Raw genomic sequence first — 23,776 nt, 5'->3', positions numbered from 1 at the left:
TTTTTTAACGTGTGCAGGAATCTTTTTCTGTAATATATATATATATATATATATATATATATATATATATGTATATGTATATATATGTATATGTATATGTATATATATGTATATATATGTATATATATATATATATATATATATATATATATATATATATGTATATGTATATATATGTATATGTATATGTATATATATGTATATATATGTATATATATATATATATATGTATATATACAGGGACATGACAGAAGTAGACACCATGATTTTGAAAGAACTTATTTAACATTTGAAGAACATTTGATCCATTTTAATTCATGCACCAGTGTTTGGTGGAGTTGCCATTTGTAGATTTCAATGCTTTACTCTTTCAGGCAAAGAACTAATGAGTTCTGAAATTTTCTCTTGTGGGATTTCTGCCCAGGCTTCACACAAGCGGGGTTGTCAATTCTGCCCGTGATGTTGGTTTGCTGGACTCTTTCCACACAGCACGATCTGATATGGCCCAGAGGTGTTCAATGGGATTCATATCAGGAGACTGACTTGGCCATGGAAGTGTCTTGATCTCATTTCTGTCCTGCCATTCTTTGGTATTTTTTGCAGTGTGGCATGGAGCTCCATCTTCCATGAACAGTGTTGTTTTTGACCATCTGACCAGTGGAGAAGACTGGGAGAGATCCATCCTCAAGGATAGAAATGTATATCGTGGAGTTGGTGTTGCCAACACACTCCACAAGCTCTGACCGATCAGTGCTCCAGATTGCTCCCCACACCATCACTGAAAAATCGCCTTGTTTGACAGTTGGCTGCAATCGGTTCAAAGAAAACTTTTGATTGGGAAGTCTCCAGACCCCTCCACATCCACTGTCAGAAAATTGAGTAAATTGGGACTCATCTGAAAAAATGACAGTTCGCTAAAACTCCAAGGGTCTGGTGGCCATCTCGTCAGCCCACTTCTTTCTCCTTTGAATGTTGGCTGGTCTGAGAAGATTGTTTCTCCAAGCTGCTCTCCCATAGTAACCCAGTTGATGACGGTACCGCACAGCAGTTCTTGGCCTAACTTGGGCCTTCTCTACAACATCTGCTGCCTTGCAATGAGGAGTTTTCGAAATGGACCGCCTGACAGCTCGAAGACACCTTTCTGTGAGAGCCCAGATCGACCAGAATGGGAAGCTGTGGATTCCTTGCCTTCGCTGGTGAGTTGCACAATCACCCGATTGATCATAGAAAGCGGAATGCCATGATTCTGAGCTATCTGATGCTGGCTGACTCCACCTTCCGATTGGCCAACAATTCGTCCTCTGAAAATCGCCAAGTTCGTGTGCTCCCTGGGTTTGAGGCATAGTTAATTGTCATACACGACCCAGGAACTCGTTTCTGCAAATAAATACTTGAATATTAGTTCAAATCACTGAGTAAAACTTGCTTTATACAGATGAAATGAATAAATTTATGGTGTCTATTTACTTCTGTCAGGTCTCTCTATCTCTATATCTACATCTGTATACATACAGTTTTAGAACACCGCCATTTTTCCATTTTTTACTGAAATTTAAGCAGTTTTATGTTTCAATGTACTCTGAAATGAAAGCATAGAACAAATATACAATTGCAGATAAAAAATAAATCATGGAATCGTTTTGTTGAACAAAATTTAATCTAAATTTTTTACTCATCAAAGAAGCTACCTTTTGCAGATGGAACAGCTGAACATATTCGTGGCATTCTTTCTCCAATGGAAATCAAATATTGTTCGGAAAGTTCTTTCCAACACTGTTGCAGAAGTTCCTACAAATGTGTTGCACTTGTAGGTTGCTTTGCTTTCACCCTTCTGTTCAGTTCATCCCAAACCAGCTCGATGCAGTTTCAGTCTGGAGACTGTGCTGGCCATTCCATGATTTGAAGCCTGCTGTCTTGTTCTTTTCTTCAAAGGTAGTTCTGACATTGCCTGGAGGTATCTTTTGGGTTGTTATTTTGCTGTAGAATGAACCCCTGACCAACTAGGCGTAGACCAGTGGGTATTGCATCGCGCTGCAAAATGCTGTGGGAGTCCTTTTGGTTCATGGTGCCAGTCACTCTGTGCAAGTCGCCGACTCTGGATCCAGCAAAAGAGCCCCAATTCATCACGCTTCTTCTTCCATGTTTGACAGTTGGTGTCACACTGAACCTTTCTTTCTCCTACTCAACGGCGTACAAAAACCCTGCGTGATGAACCGAATATTTCAAATTTTCATTCTTCGGTCCATAAGACCTTCCAGTTTTCAGTGGTCCACTGGTGGTGCTTCATGGCCCAGGCAAGCCTCTTTTTCTTATTTTGCAATCTTAGCAATGGCTTTCCTTCTGCCACTCGACCTGTCAAACCTGTAGCTCAAAGTCTTCTCTTCACAGTTGAAACTGAGACTTCCTTACTTCGACCAGTGTTAAGCTGTGCTTGAAGCTGCTGTCCTGTGAGCCACCTATCACGCAAGCTGTTGACTCTCAGAAACTTGTCTTCTGATTGTGTTGTGGCTTTGGGTCTGCCAGATCTCTTCCTGTCAGAGTTTCCTCCAGTTTCCAAGTGCCTTTTGATGGTGTATGAAACTGTACTCACTGACACCTTGGCTCCTTTGCAATTTCTCTAAAGGAAAGACCTACACTTTTAAGGGTTATAATGGTCTGTCTGTCTTCCTTTGTTAATTGTCTTTTTCTCATCATTATGATAGCAATATACTACTTCCTGCAGAGCAATATTGTCCAAATAATGCTTCAGACGGTGTTGCAACACAGTCTGTTCCAACACTGCTTTTATACAGACAGAGGGTTTGTGAATAATCAACAAAAGTTGGAACACCTGTAGCAATTGTTTACATCAACTTTCAAGGCTTAATTTACTTCCATTGCTGCAGAACAGCTGCAGTTGCTAACCCATTACTTGTTCTCTGAAAAGTGCCTTTATTAACAACTCTGAAATTTACATAATTTTTCAGTTTTTGGTAACCCAAACTTTTTTTTTTAACCTCTGGCAGTTTACCGCTTCACTTTGTGCCATTTCAGGTTATTCACTGGACTTGAACTGCTTAAATTTCAGCAATAACTGGAAAAATCGGGGTGGTCTAAAACTTTTGACAAGTCGAGTATACCTCTTTATTAACCCCCTAAAACCTTCCAATCCATCCCCACCTAATTGCAACCAACATTTTCACCTCATTCTGTTAAGTGGTTCCAGAAGTGTATGGAAGTTTAATAAACAAGCAGACCTAAATTGTGATACGATTCATCGTTAGGATAGCGGAATGAACAGAGGTCAGACATTCTGTAGTTGGTGGATTTTCTTTGTTGGCTCATAATGGATCAGGATGCTATTATACATCCAGAGAAAACATATGTGGACAGAGGAGGGTGGGTAAATTAAATGATTAAAATTGAGCAACATTAAATGAATGATTGGAGATAGAACTATAAGGGGAGTAGAGAGAAGCAAGAAGACAGAGTAAGGGCAGACAAAGGCCATGTCCACACAAAGCATATGTTTTGGGAGGGAAAGTCAGAATTTTTGCCATTTGTTTTGGGAGTGTCATTTTGAAGTTCAAGACACGAGAAACAAACATAGACTTTGGCCATCGATTTGGTAGACAGTCAAAAAATTGCTTCGATTATTATTGAAAGTAACCCGTGGTGAGTTGTTGGAGAAAAAAAAAACGTGCAAATCTTGTTTAAAATAAAAAAAAAAAAAAAAAAATAAAAATATATATATATATATATATATATATATATATATATATATATATATATATATATATATATACTTGTCAAACTTCCATTATTTGACAAAGGAATTGTACAAGTCGAATATCAAGCAAGTGTCAGCATGTTAGTCGAGGCTTGCAGTCGATGGATAATCACATAAGCGCAGCTGCTCACAAACCTTTAATCACCCTGGTCATTACACTGTTGCATGGTGCAATTAAGAGGTATCCTGGTGTGAGGGTGGGGGCTGAAAATGAACAAACGTGTTTTATGTGAGGATATGTCCAGTTCTGTACAATGTTTAAATATAATGACTGGGACTGTGCAATCACCGATTTCACAAGCATGACCAGAAAAATCTACATCAATAGGATGGAATCCCATATTTGGTTGATGAAATAAGGTTTCTGATGTTCTTGGGAGTAGTGGTCCAGGTCACAGGAAGCCTTTACAAGATTTTAAAGAGCACATACCAAGGCTTGTGAATTGTCAGGAATTGTCCCATCACCTTTGGTCGGATAGTATACATTGAATATATTCCGTATATGGAATTGGTAGGTCCAGGTCGTCAGTTGCTTTGTTTTGGAATGTATTATAACAAGTAATACACATTCCTGGAGGGATCATGCTACTTCTATGGGGAGCTTCTTCCCTTCTACAATATATTATACAGTATGTGTCGCCATGGAGAAAATGATGAAAGACATGTGGATCTCAAACCATAGCCTTTCTCACGCCACCCACTGATGATCAACTGGTATCCACCCAGTTTGAGACAATACTTGCTTGAAAAGTTGTTTGTTTTTAACCTTCATTTGTTCGGATCTTTGTTTTACTTGCTTTATTCTTGTACTGGCTTTGAAAAACATGATCGACAGGAATGCTGGGTTGGAAGGAAATGGGCTTGCTCAGCCAAACAACTTTGTTGTTATTTTTTGAGTACTTCTTAATAAATACTTTTTAAAAACTATAATAGCTGTTAGCTGCAATTTATGTGCTATTAATTTGGAGAATGAATAGTGTTGTTAGGTTGTTTTTGCAGGACTAACATCTCTTGTGCCTTCATGTTAATGTGCCACACCAGTTCAATGGAAAGGAAACGACCACCGCGTCTGCCGACTAATGGGAAGATGCCGCCGAGTGTGTAATCGCATTAAGATCTCGGAAGCTTTAGAGCCGGCGTCCTCTGCTCGCTGCTTGCCAGGATCCCGGAGTTTTGTTGTGTGGAGTGTGGAGTGTGGTTGTGTTGTGCACACAAGCCAATCCGTCAGGCATGCCAGCCACATGAAGGGATCTCGCTGCGTTGCGGTGACACCCAGCGGACATCAAGATAGACTCTCTGCTGTTTTTGTTGTTTTTTCATGTCATTTATCATTGTTTAATTGCTGCTTACAAATCGGGAAAGGGAATTTGGGGAAAGAAACTCGGTTGTATGTTTATGATAAAGAAAATCGTGATTTAAAATTTTCCAACGGTTAATAGTGCCCGTGGACATACCCACCTCGTCCCTCAACCACCCCACCCCACTCCATAAATACATTTTATTTGTTTTAAAGTTAGAAATTCAGATGGAATTTGATAGCATAAACTTTTGGTATTCACAAAATACTTACAGGGTTGAACCTTCAACAGTTGTGATGTTCATCTATGAGTGTTCCCAAGTCCCAACTGAACCCATGGCTCATGATGCGAGGGACCCGAGTTGAAATCCCATCCAACTATTTGCTTATTGTCTATTGTCCTTGTAATTTGGGTAAAAGTACGCTGATGCCGAGTTATGTTTATTTTTTTTTTGTCCGGCATTTGTTTTATGTAAAGCTTTTCCATGAGCCTTGAATTTTGGTGAAGATCCGATCCGGATTCGGATCTTCACCAAAATTGAATCGATTTGTCCTTGTCACACACTCAACCTTTCCAAGTTTTGTCAGAATCCGTCCTTAACCTTTTAAGATATTGTGCTACATATCGTTTTTCGTCCTATCTCTCAATGGTGAAGAATCACTAAAAATACTAGTAGTCTGATCCAGATCTTCACTAAAATGTAATCACTTCATCCTTGTCATACATGGAACCTGTCCACAAAATTTCATCAGAATCCGTCCAACTTTTTGAGATATCCTGTACACAATCAAACGTACAGAAAGGGGTGAAAACATAACCTCCCTCACATTTTGGTGGTGGATCTAAAGAGTAGAAGGAGTGGGAGGGGGGGGTGCATACCAGCAGCATTGTAGAGGGAGATTTGGAGGAATGAAGAACACGGGATGTATGGAGGGGGTGAAGAGCAGCAGAGCAGGTTTCAAGACACGTGCACTAATGCCATTTCAGCCAGTTACATAAAAAGAATCGGTCAATTGTTGCCAGAAACATCTCCACCTTCTTTCGTGAGAAGAGCACAGAGTTCTGGAGCAGTTGCGTGCAACTGCCGAAGGTGGATACATGGACTGAGGGGCTGGGGGCACAAGATTTGAAAGCAAACACAAAACTGAAGTATTCAGCCTTCTCACAAGCAGACTCAGCTGTGATGCCATTTGAATTAATGGAGGGCGGTGAGAGGTGTGTACTCCAAAGAGACTTAACAAGGTGCCACCAGATTTTTAAGGAAGAAGACCGTTTTTAAAGTTCAGCCATGAGGTTGGCCAGATGTTTTCTGGCTCTCCTGAAAAACGACACGTACTTGTGGTCTTTGTGGAATGATCAGTGCTTGTCTTCCAGGAAGAGAAGGCAACTTCCTCGCGGCAGGATTCGTTGTGCAATGGCATGGGTTTGATAACTGAAGATGAGGTGGGATTAATCTGTGCATATTTGAGATTGCTGGTTTCGATGGAAGAATTCTCAGGCCACAAACAGTTCAGGGCTGGTGGAGATTGGAGACCAGACTTGAAGTGAGATTGCATCCTGCAGTCCCCGTGCCAGTCAACCTGAGGCAACTGCCAGACTTGTCGGCACTGAGATGGCTGGCTGTTCATAGCCAGGAAGATGTTTACTCTCATAAGAACATGATCCTATGAAGCAATTGTAGTGGTTGGAAGATAGAAAACATGAGTATTAGCAGGAAAAACAGGAGAGAGGAATGCTGAATTGAAGGACACAGAAAACCAAATCTAGAAGGGAGGAATTTCACTTGACAGAAATTCAATTTGGAAAGTTCTGCAGTGCCATTTGGTGACAGATGTATCAACACCCAGCTAATTGGCATTGTGACAATTGGAATCACCACAGATAAGGAAGAGCGGGTTGGGATAGGTTATTGAAGGTTGGTTCATGTTGGCAGACAGAGGGACAGAGCTATTAATGGAGTCGTCACTGTTAAGAGGAGAGTACAGCACACAGACAAACAACAGGTCAGAGCAGAGGCGAAGGTGTAGCCAAATGTACTGCTGAAGGTTTAGATGCATTTAAGAGCATTACAGGGACAGCGAAAATGAGTTGATGTAAACTGCATCTCCACCACTCGGTTGGGGTTCAGGCCTGTGGAACCAAAGCATGCAATAGCCAGGGAGAGACAAATAATTCAGGATGTCTTTTGGGAGAAAGGATTCTGTTGAGCAGATAAATGTCCAATTTTTCAGCAGCGGCCTCAGATGTTGGAGGTCCACACAGTTAAGGATAGGGGAGGAGGTGCTGTTGACAAGGTGTAGGAACTTTGATGGTGTGGGGCAATGTGGAGGGAAGGAACATTGGGTCGGGCGATGTGGAAGATGTGATCGGATTTGGGTGAGGGAGATGCAAAGAGGTGGACATTGGGTGGAGGAACGCTGAATTGAAGGACACAGAAGGGATGTAGATGGGAGGAGATGGAGTTTAACACTGTCAATTGATGTGAAGTGGAATTGATGGCCATGTGCAGGCAACCTCTCCAGACTGGACTTTTTGTGATCTCTCCAATTCTGATGCAAGAAGACAGACTTCATGACAGGAGTGAAACTAGAGGGGGAGCACTCGGGAGAGTGCAAAACCTCCGCCACCAATACTGCTGGGTCACTCAAGTGAACCTTATATCTTATTCATTAAATATGACATCAACAGTGCTGACAGAGTTATAGTTCTTTTCTCCAACAATTTTATTTTGGGGGGGGCGGGGTTGGAAATCACTTAAAACATGTAGAAATGCAAAAAAATTTTTTGGGAGGGCGGTAACAATTTTTTTTGGGAGGGGGGGGGAGGGGTTGGAAATCACTTAAAACATGTAGAAATGCAAAAAAAAATAAAAAAATTCTCCAACAATTTTTTTTGGGGGGGGAGGGGGACCGAGTCCAAAATCTAATGGCATGTTCCTTGGACCATACCTAACCCCCCCAGCCCCCCCCCACCAAGCTTCGTCGAAATCTGTGGAGGAGTTTTTCTGTAATACTGTTCACAAACAAACAAACAAACAGAAAGGGGTGAAAACAGTAACCTCCGATCTTCGATGGTGGAGGTTAATGATGGGTCATTGAAAGCACTGAGGAAAGTCGTACTGTAAGATCGAAGGGGCCGTTGATGCACTTAGTGTTTGCGTGACCGACAGGTTTGGGGAATAAATGAGGAAGATGAAGAGCTAGAGCTGAAGAACACATGTTGTTCTTCCTAACTAAGAAAACCAGAAAATGGAGCATTTAAAAACATTATTTAAGGTGTTGTTTTTTTTTTATTTGATCAGCAAATTAATGCAATTAGGAGCAAATTGGTTCAATTCGGAGGTATTGAGAATGAAATGGATAAAGACTGATTGAAGGAAGAAGGAACTAACAGGTTTGGCAATAGTCTTATTGTGTTTGAAATGAGTGCTAAGTTAAAACACAATTGGCAACACAAGGATGAAACAATGACAGAAAGACGGGACAGATCCGGAACAGAAAACTCAGTTTTGATGAGCTTCAAGGAGGCAAATAAAAACCAACGTCCACCACGCTCAGACCCTGAACCAGAATTCGAGCGTTGTGGTTGTTTGGATCACAAGTATTGTGAGTCCCGGACGTTTTCCAAGAGAATTTCAAATGCGTCATGGTGTGAATTCTGGTGTTTAAAGTTGAATTAAACAATGCGCTGAATTTACTTTCATTATATCGGTGAGAAGCAGGTGGCTGTATTATTTAACCTTTTGAGTCATCTCTACTCCATTGGGCATACATTGTCCGGCTATGACGAAGATGGACGGTGCATTTGCTAAATTGTGGGCGATTCGCTCAACAAATGAAATTGTTCTACCCTGCGATGATTATGGAGATGTTTTTGGGTGATTTGACTTGCTCATTGGCAAATTGCACGCGGCACACTCGAATGGGAAAGGCACCCGAGGCATCTCTCCCAATGGCATTGAGGCAAATTGACTGAGATTTACACAGGCAAATTAGCTCCGCGCATGGCTGGCTCAGCATGTCGTGTTCTTGGCATTTTTTTCTTTTTGTTTTATTTTATATCAATGAGCATTCTTTGAATGTTTTTGTCCATTATACCATATCAGCTGTTTGAGGTTTCAAAAAGAACTACGTAGACCGCAATATGTATTTGGCTGATGAGAACATCAATGCACGTGCGGTTCTAACAACTCTCTACATTACATAACAGGACAAAACTGATTAAAAAATAAATTAAAATTTTAAAATTATTTTTGAAAAGAAAAAGGTTTTAGTTTTTTTATTTTCTTCATCCCCAATGAAAACGCTTCACAGACAGGAATGTGATTTCTCTTTCTGTGGCATCGGGAACCTTGGTGTGATGCCTGGAAAAAAAAAAGAGAGAATTTTGTTGCCAGGAATCCATTCCTTCATTGGAAAAAAAAAAAACCCAAAAACTTTTGACTATTCTTTTACATCAGGTGAAGAATCATGCTGTCAGTTTTAAGTTTTATCTGTGAAACATTTAAATGCTTCCAGCTATCAAACATCTATCTATCCATTCATATTGTTCCCTAAGGTTTGCAAAAAAAGACTGGTTGTAGTTTGCACGATGCACATTAAAAATGAAGGCACCACCGACTGACTGATATAGCTTCCCAGCAGGCCAGGATGATGACCACTCTGTCGAAAACACCACTTTCTTCAGAAACAAAGGTATGGCAAAAGTGTGTAACAAATTTTACATTTCAACATTATCTTGGCGCTATTCTATGATCCCTCTGTCTTTGGGGCACCAGTATGTTTGTGACATTGCCCTTCCTGTATTCTCTAAATCGGGGAGATGTAGCGTGTTTTGAAAGCAATTGTGTTCGCCGTGAAGTCAGCCTGGGTATACTTATCATGCCAAACTTCAAAGGAAGTCTGTTTGTTCGGTGTATAATGGAGATGTCGGGATCACAAACGTACACGGCTAATTTGGGTGGTCGAATAAAAAAGTTTTTATATTAGACCCTTTGTCATAACTTTTTGTTTCTGGGCCACATTAACATTTGTGATCAGACCACTTGAGGATATACTACTTATTTGCATAATTATTATCATACGCTTGATGCCATTACCCCTGTTTCTCTTGTTTCGCTCCCTGTCATTCTCTGACTCTCCCACTGCTCCCCCCCCCACCCCCATTCTTAAATTGAGAATATGCCAAAGATTATTTTGATACACATTTTGCACTGTGATCAGGCATCTTTGTACTTCGACGTATCTTCTTAGGATTGTTTGCGTGCGTGCACGCCTGGGTTGATCGTATATCATCGTTGTGACCAATCAGCTTTATTGATAAAAATGGAATGTGTGCATGCGGATTATTTTGTTATGAGAGTATACGAGGTATATGATAATGCGGGTTGATAGCCGAGAGCAGTGCTTCACAACCGGCGTGTGGCAAGACACTTGTGTGCCGTGACTAAGTCCCTAACGTACCACGATGCTTTCGTAATTAGAGGAAAATGAAGAACATCAATTTAGCAGTGCAATCGGGTTTGTGATCCTTTCACTTCATCTGCCAGAGACATCAGTCGAGGAACTTTTCTTTGAAGGCATGAGAGGAATTTGTCGATCTCAGGAGCAAGCACACTCAAACTCAAGTTCAGTGAGGTGCCTCTGGATGCATTATGTCTGTAGTTGAAAAGGGGCGTCCAACCATTTCTTCTCACCTCCACCACCGAAGGCGAAGGAGGTTATGTTTTCACCCCTTTGTCTGTTCGTCTGTGTGCAGGATATCTCAAAAAGTTGTGCACAGATTCGGACGAAACTTGGTGGACAGGTTTGGTGTGTGGCAAGGATGAATTGATTAGATTTTGGTGAAGTTCATGGAATACACAACTGAAATGTTATCGACCTTCAAGGCCTTAATTTGCAGCTTTATGGAGTATTACTGCTCTCCTCTGGGCTGGTGCCCCTCCCTCACATCTTGCTCAGCCTGATGCCATGTAAACAAAGGTCTTCAAGATCATTGGAATCACCCACACTAAAGCTGAGTCTGTGGGCTTATCACTTTGCAATCACAGGCAGGTCTGTGGTCTCTCTCTGTCTTTTACCCCCCCCCTTTCTTGTCTTGCATTCTCTACGCTTTCTGTGCCTTGTCCCCACCCCCCTCCAAATTTCTGCAGAGTTCACACGGTCCACCATTAACCCCCTCCCCCCGATGAAACTACCTAAATCCAGGATCTCTGCTCATCTCCATTCATTTGTTCCTCTTTTTCCCCACCTGTTGAATCAACTTCCACCACTCTTCAACCTCATTCTTCCCTCCAAGTCTTCAAGACAGCTGTTCACTGCCATCTCAGATTGTCCCCAATCCAAAACCATGTTTTCTACCTTTGTTAACCCACCCAAATCCCTCCTAATTTTCCAGTTTTCTCTCCTTGGGGTTTCCTTCTCCATGCATGCGTGTTTTGCATTGTTATCTTGCCAAAACTAAGTTTTGCAAGATATGTTAGTCAGCTTGTATGTTTTTTTTTATTTTTATTTTTTTATTTTTTTTGTTTGTCTGTAATCACGAATAAAAATTCTGCAGAGCACAGTTATCATCGGAAATTTTTGTAACTTCGCATATCAGAGGCCTATAGAGGTCCCTTTCAGTGCACAAAATTTTGAAGGTCAAAGGTCAAGGTCACTTTGGCGCAAATCAGGGGAGTCGACGAAACCCTTATTTTTTGAATAATTTTGATCGGATCGTCTTCAAACTTCATGGGAATATAGTTCATGGTCTGGCGCTCAGCTGATTAATTTTTGGTGGCGATTGGCCTTGGCCTTCATATGTTTTTTTTATTTTTTTTATTTTTTTGGTCTGTAATCACGTATAAATCACTCTGCAGAGCACAGTTATTGGAAATTTTTGTAACTTCGCATATCAGAGGCCTATAGAGGTCCCTTTCAGTGCACAAAATTTTGAAGGTAAAGGTCACTTTGGCGCAAATCAGGGGAGTCGACGAAACCCTTATTTTTTGAGTAATTTTGATCGGATCGTCTTCAAACTTCATGGGAATATAGTTCATGGTCTGGCGCTCAGCTGATTAATTTTTGGTGGCGATTGGCCTTGACCTTCATGGTTAGCGCCTGAGGTCAAACATATTTGACCCCAAGGTCAAATTTTCAAGTTTTAGGAACCATATCGTGTAGCATCTCAAATTGAACACCTCGATGAGTGCTTTCTAGATATGTCAAGCTTCAGACATTATGACGTCATTTGGTGACGTTATGAGGCAAAAGCATATTTTTCATGGTTACTCTGTAGAACGATTCTCATCGGAATCTCTCGTAGGCAGATATTCCTCAAGGAGTCGCTCCTGGTGGATAGCAGCTCTGTTCACCTCAGTGTGACCTTAAAGAAGTCACAAGTGGTCACCTTTTGGCAAGATACGGGTCACCCTGCGGGTGACATTGGTTTATTTTTTTTCTTCTGTTATAGCCTGATCTGTTCAGTGTGCTTGCTCTTCCTCGAGCCTCGACGATGTACATGGACAAAAATAAAAAAATGGACCCCATCAAAAACGGACTGTTTTCTTCAATCAACAGCTTCCTCGTTCTTGGACAGTAGAAGTGTGCAGATGAACAACAGAGCAATGACAAGCTTTGATAAACCTTGCTTTAGCATTTCAGATTTGATTTGGCAATCGTGGTGGAGCATCGTTTGACAGATGCCAATGGCGATTTTTTTTTTTTCAACTCGAACTGAACCATGAGGAAGGCTGTAAAATCAAAACTGCAAGACAAAATGTCCTTTGCGGAGGTCCAGACCTCTCGTTCGGCAACCTATATAGTCATTGTTGACATGGGTTATATCTGGTGTGCGGTGACGCCATCCTGAGAAGACCGATAAATTCCTGCTGGGAACTCTTGCACGTAGGTCAAATATGCAAAAGTGTTCAACATGGAAATCGGGAGACATAATGTGACTACAGAGTTTCACCTCGTAAGTGACCGGTGTGATGTTGGTGATGTCATAAAAGGTAGTGAGCACAAGAGGAGAGGTAGAGATTTAATTGGCAGTAGCAAGACCATTTACATCAAAGCTGATATGTTCCTGTCTGCCTGAGAGTTCAGCGCTTTCTTCACAAATCCGCACAACAAAATTTGACTTCAGGAATTTCACTTTCAGGAATTCATTAGGTTTGTGACTCTACAAGATGACCAATGATTAATGTATACATTTAGAGAAAAGAGCTACAATTTGAGAACACAAACAGAGGTTCCAATTTTGGAATGTCATCAACATAAGGCAGATTTCTGGATCTTTTTCTGAGTCGGACCGGATCACAGCAATAATTTTCAATGCCAAAGATACAGATGTGATTGACAGCAGTCCCTGCCTGGATTACCCATGAAATCGCAACTCGAATGCACTTGTTAAAGAAGGGAAAAGTCTTTGACTGTCGCAAGATATGTACAGAAGCGGTATCTTCAGTTATCCTTCAACTTTCTCTCCTCTTGGGTTATCCTTCAACTCTCTCTCTTCAACCGTCAACGCTCCAGAAGGCGGGGGGAGACAAAGTGGTGTGCTGCTGAGGTGGCCTACGTGACCCCCACTCCCCTCTTTTTTTTTTTTTTGTATTTTTTAGTCAATATGCAATCGATCGATGAGAAAATGGACAAACTGCAATGTTGCATAGACTCCCAACGTGATCTAAGGGATTGTAATGTGTTTTTTGCTTCGCTGAGACTTTCTCGATATGTCTGTTCAACCAGATGGCTTTACGGTGCACCAATTGCACAAGACAAGGTAATCCATGGGGAAAAGGAAGAGGTGGTGGAGCGTGTTTCGTTGTCAACTCTTGCTGCACTTACCACCACATGGCCATAAGTATGCGGACACCCCTTCCAATGACTGGATTCAGCAAAATTAGCGACACCCATTGATAACAGGTGTATAAAATCAAGCACACAGCCATGCAATCTCCACAGACAAACATTGACAGTAGAAAGTTAATGAGCTCTTCAATACGGCCCATTCAACGTCGCACCATCATAGGATACCACCTTTCTAACAAGTCAGTTCGTCAAATTTCTGCCCTGCTCGAGCTGTCCCGGTCAACTGTAAGTACTGTTATTGTGAAGTGGAAACTTCTAGGAGCAACAACAGCTCAGCCGTGAAGTGGTAGGCCACACAAGCTCACAGAACGGGACCGCCTGAGTGCTGTAGCGCGGAAATATCATCTGTCGTCGGTTGCAACACTCAGTACCGAGTTCGAAATTGACTCTGGAAGCAAACTCGGCATAAGCACTGTCGCTGGGAGCTTCATGAAATGGGTTTCCATGGCCGAGCAGCCACACACAAGCCGAAGATCACCATGCGCAATGCCAAGCGTCGGCTGGAGTGGTATAAAGCTCACCGCCATTGGACTCTGGAGCAATGGAAACATGTTCTCTGGAGTGATGAATCACGCCTCACCATCTGGCAGTCCGACGGTCGAATCTGGGTTTGGCGGATGCCAGGAGAACGTCACCTGCCTGAATACGTAGTGCCAACTGTAAAGAAAGTTTGGTGGAGGAGGAATAATGGTCTGGGGCTGTTTTTCATGGTTTAGGCGAGACCCCTTCGTTCCAGTGAGGGGGGGGTTTAACACTACAGCATACAATGACATTCGAGAGTCGAGACGATTCTGAGCTTCCAACTTTGTGGGAACAGTTTGGGGAAGGCCCTTTCCTGTTTCAGCATGGCAATTCCCCCGTGCACAAAGCGAGGTCCATGCAGAAATGGTTTGTGGAGATCGGTGTGGAAGAACTTGACTGGCCTGCACAGAGCCCTGACCTCAACTCTATCAAGCACCTTTGGGATGGATTGGAACGCCGACTGCGAGCTTCCTGAGGTGAGAGTGAGAGGCCCAAAGACTCAGCCTCATCACCGGAGATGCCAATCATCCTAAATGTCTTGGTTTCCACAGCGTGAAGCCGAGAAAGGTGGGAGGCAGGAGCACCAGCCCAGAGGGGAGAGCAGTACTCTATCAGGCTGTGGACAAAAGCTTTGTCAGTGGTCAGGAGCTCAGGTGTGCCGAGGAAGGACTTTGCACGATGGAGGATTCCCAGTTGGCGATTGGCTTTGGCGGCGAGGTTGGAAATTTGGCTTTCCCAGGAAAGATCATGGCAGATAGTGAGACCCAGAAGCTTGAATGAAAGGACTTCTTCCATTCGATTGTTGAAAAAGTACATGGGGGGGGGGGGGTGTGGGGGGTGTGTTTTCAAACGGTCCTTTCGAAGAGAAACGGTGAGAGAGTGAGATTTGTCCGGATTGAAAGACGTGTTGGACTAGTTTGTGATTTTATCCAGATCTGCAGTGAGCGAAGAAGCTGCTGCTTACCAGTCTGATGGATGACGGATGGTACGGCAGAGGGTGGAGTCGTCAGCAAAGAGATATAGAGAATTTTCCAGAGAGTCGTGGAGATCATTGATGAAAACCAGAAAAAGAACAGGGCCCAGAACACTGCCTTCAAGAATTCCAGCCTGGACAGGAAGAGGGGATGAAAGAACTCCATTTAGGGCCACACGTCGACTTCGACAGGAGAGGAAGTCTGTGAGCCATGAGTCGAGATGGCCTTGGATACCATCGGAGATAGCCTTGGATACCTCGCTTGATATTTACAACCAAGCGAGAGAAAAGTCTGTGGCACATTGGATGGGGTTTATTTTTATGTATAGCAGGGGATCGCATGGAATTTGTTGGGTGCAGCAAAAGACAGGCAATCTTACAAAAGCAGACAGTTATCCTGTGATGTATTCTACAATCTTAATTTATGCTCGGACAGGCGCCATTACACACACACACACACACACACACACACACACACACACACACACACACACACACACACACACACACACACACACAATTAGACAGCCAGAGGGAAAGATAGAACATGACCTCAATACCTGGTGCGGTCGGCAGACCAATGCAACCCAGAACGCTTGGTGAGAGGTAGGTGGGAGGAATACTGGTTGTGTCAGGTGTGGGAGTGAGAGGTGTGGTGTCGTGCCAGAGGAAAATGGGATTGCGAGTCAGTAATGATGTTCTTTGTGTGTCCAAAGACGATGGAGACAGAGATAGAGATATAGATGTGCAAGGAGAAAGATCCCGAACCTTACTGTGTAAAGGTCTGTATGTGTAGTGTGTACCTCTGTGGGATGCTCCACCTGAGCGTTCCCACCTTGATGTGGCACGTTATCTCCTGCTTAATTACTTTGCCTGGGCTCGTGGCAATGTGTGCTCTACACTGGTCCGTCTGGCTGCATGGGGGTGGCGGAACGTCGACAGCATGGCGGGAAGTCTCGGCAGTCGCCCCGGATCAGGCTCTCGAAGAATAAGAAGCACGTTCTGCCAATCACACATCAATAGCGAGGCAGAGAGTGAAGAGGAGACGAGCGACGAGGAGCCAGCAAAGAGGAGACTCGAACGGCTCCGTGGTGCTCTTTTTTTTTTTTAAGCCCCGGGCGAAGGGTGGGATGATGACCGGAAGACGACATGCTGTGGCTCGAATCCTTCTCCTCTATTGGGCCATAGCGGCCCCAGCCATGCCCTGTCAGGCTCCTGGACCGGAAACCGTCTCAGTTGCTCACCTGCTTCGGCACGGGTCGGAGCTCCTGACTCAACATAAGGCATGCTCCCTGCCACGGCTCTGAACATGCAACGAGTGCAGTCTGAATGTTGAATAGCAATACGCTGCCAGCCACAGGCCGCCTCATGAGCCAAAATACACAACCGGGCGCGAAATAAACTCTGGGATCGCCCTTCTCTTGACCCCTCCTCGTTGCCCCTGGTCTCGCCATGGTCTGGCGACTGGATGAGGGTGTATCGATTCCGTATGCTCACCCGGGACGTGCCTCGTGAGATTTGGTCGAGCTCTTAACATCTGCTGCATGGTCAAGCATCGCGCGGTGCTGAGGACATCCGAGTCATGTGATGCTCCTCAAAATAGAATGGTGAATTGTAGCGGTGCAGACGTACGAGGGGGTGTGGGAACATTTTTACCTTGTGTGGGAGGCATTTGTGCTCAAAGTGTTGAGGTTTGGTTAGTGAGGTGTCGTTTTGGAATTGGCACGCAGATTTGAATGAAATAATTGTGTGCGATGCGTGGTTGGTATAGTGTGTCGTGGTGTGGTGGATCCAAGCCACGGGAGGCATCGTGGTGTGCTTATTATCGATTTCCCATTGAATGGCGTGTGTGCTTGCCTGCTTGTCATGTACTTTGGCTAAAAGGAAAGGGTAGGAGTAGGAATCAGAATATTAATTAGAGATCGTTATTAGACCTAACCACAAGACTTGCACAACGCACTTCGTCCCGTTAACCCACTAGACACGAGGGGAGGATTAACTACACGAAGACGAATGAAATAACTGCTTCGTGATCACTGTATTTTGGGTGCTATTGCTTTGGAGGCATGTGGTTTTGCACAACCGCAACTATTATATATATATATATATATATATATATATATATATATATATATATATATATATATATATATTTATTTATGTGTGTGTGTGTGTATATATGTATATATATATATATATATATATATATATATATATATATATATATATATATATATATATTTATTTATTCATTTATATGTTTGTATATACTTATTTATTTGTTTATGTTTATTAATCTATATGTATGTATATATATCTACTGATTTGATGAAAGCTTTAATGGTTTGTTGATTAAAATATCTCTTGCCTAACCTTGATGCAGTTGTTAAGTATGGCCTCAAGCTGATGCTCCATTGATAATGATGAAGCTAAATTTTTGGAACGTTGCTATGACGTTTTTGAATGCCAACGGACATGCTTTGCTCCCAAGCCTGCTTTCCCATGCGTCTCGTTCTTTTCCTCTCCCGTCTCAACAGCTGCCAGCTTCCATCTGCCACCTTTGTTTGCTTACCCTAATTGTACCCTGTTTCTTCTATGCCAGCTTTTTGGCCCAAGTTGGCATTTTTTTTTTCCAGTGGTGGGGTAGAGTGGTTTTCAGCCCACCTTGCCTGCAGATTTAAATGTTGCCTTGCAAAGTCTTCTTTTTGTTATTGTTGTTGGTGAAATACTTTTACTTCTTGAAATTGTGTTTAAATTTAAGTGGGCAACAACCCTTTGGCATCTCCAGACGATTTGAAATTTTTCCAAGTTGTTCTGGGAGCAATGCAACCTCTCCTTCATCGGCAAAGAAGCGAGAAACACAGAGCAGATAATGCAAAAGCACAACGAGCTTGAGGATAATTTTTTGCCCAAAAAGGGGGTAATACCTCAAAGTTCAAGGTTTCTGCCAGAGTGACCTTCATCAGGGTATATATAAGTATAATCTACAGAATCAATCAGAAATTTGGTCCATTCGTGAAAATAAAACTTTGGAATACATTTTGTCAAAAATAACGAGAGAATCTCAAAGAAGTTTTCCCAAATTCAAATATATATATATATATATATATATATATATATATATATATATATATATATATATATATATATATATATATATATATATATATATATATATATATATATATATATACATACATACACACATACCTTTCAAAGCCAAAACATGATCAATTTCATTGGCATCAGGAGTATCACCCATCAACTTGGAGATGTGGGGATGGCAGTGGGGAGGCAGGCTGAAGGAAAATTATATGGTACTCGCTGGAAACTACATAAAAAAGCACCAACATCGATCTGTGCTGAGGTTCCCTGATAGAGCCCCATTCAGTCACAGTTGAGGAGATAACCATTTGACTCTCTCATAATTAAAACTAGAACAGCACTCGGTAGAGTGCATACCTCTGCCAGGCTGAACGGTTTACGTTTTGTATCCCACTGAGCACCGATAGGCAGGATCTGCAACACAAATATCTCAATTGGTCCTCGTCATACTCCCAACCTGTCCACCAAGTTTGGTCGGAATCCATCCATAACTTTTTGAGACATTCTGCTCAGACGGACAAAGAGGGGTGAAAACATAACCTCCATTCACCTTCGGTGGTGGAGGTAATGAATGGTTCGAAGTTATTGGGGAATTGTCAATGGTTCTTGGAGAAAAGAAAAGAAGATCCCAAAGAAGCAGTATTCCATATTTTGCTGCAGGCAGTACCAAAGAAAAAAAAAAAACTGAGTGTGGTGGAAATGCTTCCTCCTTCAAATGACCACACTGAAATATTCATATTTTTTTAATATACAGGTAATCCTGTAATTATCCAATCTATACTCCGAATCAACAACACACCAAACCACAAGACGACACACCCAACCACATGGACTTCCAAAGAGAAAGTGTGTTGAAAGGACGAGGCATGGAAAAGGGGGTGTATTACTGCACTTGAGGTGGAGGATTTTGTTTCGAGGCTTAAGTTAAGTAGGCACGCACTCGTACTGTTTTCAGAATTGGCGAAGGAAAAATTGAATTTGGCTTCACATTTTCAGACCACAGTATCCAAATTGCTAAGGCAGTATATTGCTTTGGGGGAGGGGGGGATGATGTAATGGGGGGTACCAGGTGTAATATAGACTAGTTAGGTCATTTATAAATGTTCAACATTAGCATTGGTCTCAGTGTAAAAACGATAGGTCATGCGTCAAAATTTGCATTGGGAAATTATAACCGTGATGCCTCCCTTCTTTTTATCTAAACCTCACGACCTCCTCTAAACCCCACTACCTCCCTTCTCACCTCCCCTCCCACGTCTTTTTTTGAAGAATCAACAAGCATGTGCCGCGTGATGAGTACGGAGGGGCGGTGTCAGATCAAGAATCTTAGCACATCGACTTAGAAATGAAAATTTGTCAAGGAGTTTAAGCGAGTCGGGTCAAGAGGCGGGAGCGCCATACAGAACGATTGGCGGTGATCGAGGGAAAGGGCAGACAAGATGGGAGGTCTCAACAAGATGCTGAAAGAGCCAGCCATGGGTGCACCGAGAGCGACCCATCACTCAGGGATATGGACCCAGAGGTATCACTCCCTTACTTTCTCACTCTCCAGCCATTGGTTGCTCCTGTCTTCTCACACTGACTCCCAAAAGACCACAAGAGGAAAATATTCTCTCTCTCCTATCTCGTTCTCCCCCCCCCCTCTTTCCCCTGTCTATAATATCTGTGGTATGAATGAGTACGATAAGCGTTATCAGCCATCGAGGGATTGTGGGTGTGAAGGGATTATAAAATTAAACAAAATAATTATTGTGATACGTGCTCTTTCTCCTCCGTGTCTCCCAGTCTCCATTCCCTCGTGAACCTGTTTTCTCCATCGGCTTGTCTGCCTTTCCACGGTTCGTTAATTTAGCATTATAATTGCGGCAGGAGTCAACTCATGGCTGGTGGGAATTGGTATGAAACCCTTGTTAGGAGGTTATATAACCACCCCACTTCATGTTGGGTTGATCGCTTGGTATCCATCCCATTAAATGAACAAATCAGATGTCGGTGACAGATTCTCTGTTGAGCTTCGGTGCATCGGAAACTGAAGTAAATATCTGTTCGGCTCTCCAAGCAGACGTGTCGTCTCTCTAGAGTTGAGACGAGTGGAGGATTTCACTCTGAGTCCACCTTGCGGTCCATCGTGACATTGTTAGGATTGGAATAAGGACACTGATCCAAATCTGGGTACCGTTACTATATATATATATATATATATATATATATATATATATATATATATATATATATATATATATATATATATATATATATATATATATATATATATAATCACTCGAAGGAAGGGAGTACTCGGTGTTTGGTGCTTTTTCTTGTTTGGCCGGGCGATATCTCGGCCATCCTTTGATCGAGGAAGCTAAAATTTGGGAACAAAAGTGAAAGATGTGCTTTGGCAAAAACAAATATCTATTTTTATTTTTTTGATTAATCAATGAATTGATGAATTACTTAATTATTATCGATTTATTAATTCCTGATTTATTTTCTTCCTCATCTAGCCAATATCTCAGGCACCTTTTGACCTTGGAAGCTGAAATTTGGACACAACACTGAGCAAGTGATTTGGCTATAAAAGGTATTTTTGATTTCTTGATTAATCAATCGATTCATTATTCGGTTTTCGATTAATCTTCAGAAAGTTACAGATTTGGATGAAACTGTGGTTTCGGTATGCTATATTGCCCAATTGAATAAGAAATTAATTATTTTTATTATTATTTATCGACCTATAATTCCAGGTGTGTGTGTGTGTGTGTGTGTGTGTGTGTGTGTGTGTGTGTGTGTGTGTGTGTGTGTGTGTGTGTGTGTGTGTGTGTGTGTGTGTGTGTGTGCGCTGTTTCTCGACAGCCGCTGGTCCGATCTAATTGAAACTTGCCTTGTATATTGCTGGGGCCCTGTGGATGTGCCTTTTCAAGGTTTGATATTAATCGGACAAGTGGTTCCCAAGTTATGGCCATTTATTTACCAACCAATGAAAGGACACGTTGCTGCGTAGGCCGGTGCGCAGCCGGCCGACGATGACGTCACGTGCCGCGCCGGTTATGATGGGGATCGATCGGTGCCTTAGTTACCGTGGCGTAGGAGTGGCAATGGTCAATGGCAGCGAATGTCATGGCAAGCAAAGACAGGGAGGTAAACTTGATTTTAATTTTGATTTTAATTAACTCTGTGTGTGTAAGTATCAGCAGTTGTTACTTCAATGCAAGCGATAATTCGTGGAATGATGTGAACATTCCGTACGGGCACGCACTACTTCCGGATGGTGATGACTTACTGTATTGTAATAATTTCTCAATTTCTTATGTGCATTTATAGATAAACACAATGCCCCAATCCTGTCGTCGTTAACGAGAGTGAAGGAACGGCCTGTGCGGTTTGAAAGGTTTTTTTTTTTTTTTTTTTTGGGGGGGGGGGGGCGGGTTGCACGTACGGGCACATGAGAGCGAAGGAACTGCCTGTGTGGTTGTTGTTTCTGGCTTGCGGTTTGAATTTTTTTTTTTTTTTGGACGTACAGCCACCCATGTACGGCCACGCATGTACGGGCACGTACTACTTTGTTTTAATTTTGCAATAAATCGTGTTGCATAATTAAAATAATTAAGCATTATTTTAATTATGCAGCATTTGTACACATAAACTAAGTACCATTTGTGCACAAACACCTCAGAAGTGCACCACTCCTTCCTAATTCCATCTCCATGTGCTGTACGGCGGCATCGCCAGGCGCCCTGACAATGTCGCGCGCTGGAGGATTTGTTATTTATTTATTCAGCATGTGGGTGGTGTACTTTGAATGTACCTCTAATTGTATATGCAGTCTATATATATACTTTTTGTCTCGCTGAAATCCAAAGTGTGTGTTTATTTTTATCATTGTGTGTGTGTGTGTGATCTATGATGATCCATGATGATCCATGCAGGGAAACCATTAAATTGCTTACAGGTTAAGGTTCTTACTTTAGGTAAGGGAACTATGTTTTGAGGTTTACAATTTAAATGAAGTTTCATGGAGGATGTGAAATTAACATCATTCACGGCAATCCTTTAAATTTTATTATATTTTAGGAATAGCCCTGATTGTGTGGGTGTGTCTGTGTGCGTGTGTGAATTACTCCCTCACACTTTTGTGAAATCATCCCAAACTTCCAGTCTGCACCTACCCCGTCCGTGTGCATATCCTGGGTGTGCATGTCATATACGGAAAAACTTCGGACCTCTGTATCTCTGAAATTGCACCAAGGAAGAAATTGAAACTTGGCACAGAGCAAGTACTCCTCATGCGGAATGTGATTTTTTTTTTTAATTCACATCATTGGTGCCCTCGTTATGACGTCATAATTGCATAATTGATAAAATGGTCCACAGAAAAAAAAATCATGACTTTATCAGTCACGTGATTCGACAGCCATATTGTTTAAAAAAAAAACTTTGAAGTGGCTGAACAGATCGAGACGAAGCTTTACACGTATGACCGCCTGTCCATGAGTAACAAAAGGTTCATACATATATCGGTCACATGGTTTGGCAGCCATATTGGATTTATTTATTCAGCATGTGGGTGGTGTACTTTGAATGTACACACAAATGTACACACACACCAAAACCCATAAAAACACACCACTCAAAATAAGTCCTGGCGATGGTCTGCAATCTCTGATTGCTCTTTTTCTTGTTAGTATTGATATTGTTTTGTGATAACATTAATATTATGCTATTATCATCACCTCTGCCACCGAAGGGAGACAGAGTTTGTTTTCAACCTTGTCTATTTGTTTGTCTGTGAGCAGGGTCTCTCAAAAAGTTATTGACTGATTCGCATGAACCTTTGTGGACAGGTTAGGTGTGTGAGAAGGACGAATTGATTCGATTTTGGTGAAGATCTGGATCCTGATACGAGAAGTTTTGTTTTTCAGTGATTCTTCACCATTGAGAAATATGGCCAAAAACGATTTATATAACATGATGTTGAGCCTGGTGTTGGCTGGCTTAAGATCTCAGGGTCTTGAGTCTGAGCCCCTGTTGTGCTGTTGAATTAACACCAGGTGAGAATGAGAGCCTGTCATCCTCTGAGGTCGTTGAAAGGAGTACCAGTGTTCTGGTAATAGACGGCACTGCATCAGCAGCACAACTGATGTGCGGCACAGTGCACCCAGAAAATGATGCACCCAGCAGCCACTGGCTGCAGACCATAGCTAGCTGGCATGATATTTCAAAAAGTTATGGAAGAGTTGTGATAAAACTAGGTGGATGA

The 23,776-nt window shown here is 42.2% G+C and overlaps 1 protein-coding gene across 4 annotated transcripts in view; it reads left to right on the top strand.

The window, feature by feature from the left end:
- The window catches only part of LOC147035012 (cyclin-J-like), a 109,383-nt gene that overhangs the window by 26,436 nt on the left and 59,171 nt on the right, over positions 1-23,776 (top strand). Inside the window, exon 2 of one of the 4 annotated variants that reach the window (XM_085892465.1) lies at positions 9,711-9,761. The exons of 2 other annotated variants lie outside the window; for them this stretch is intronic. In XM_085892465.1, coding sequence (XP_085748591.1) covers positions 9,711-9,761 — 51 coding nt within the window. Of the gene's footprint in view, positions 1-9,624; positions 9,762-23,776 lie in introns of all 4 variants that reach the window. One more of the 4 variants, XM_085892481.1, reaches the window with a different exon arrangement.

This window comes from Eptatretus burgeri, chromosome 1 (assembly GCF_056783735.1).
Source record: "Eptatretus burgeri isolate ZD-2024b chromosome 1, Ebu_testis_v1, whole genome shotgun sequence".
NCBI classification, from domain to species: domain Eukaryota; kingdom Metazoa; phylum Chordata; class Myxini; order Myxiniformes; family Myxinidae; genus Eptatretus; species Eptatretus burgeri.
Note: the sequence above shows the minus strand (reverse complement) of the source record. Positions and strands in the feature narration are given on the sequence as shown.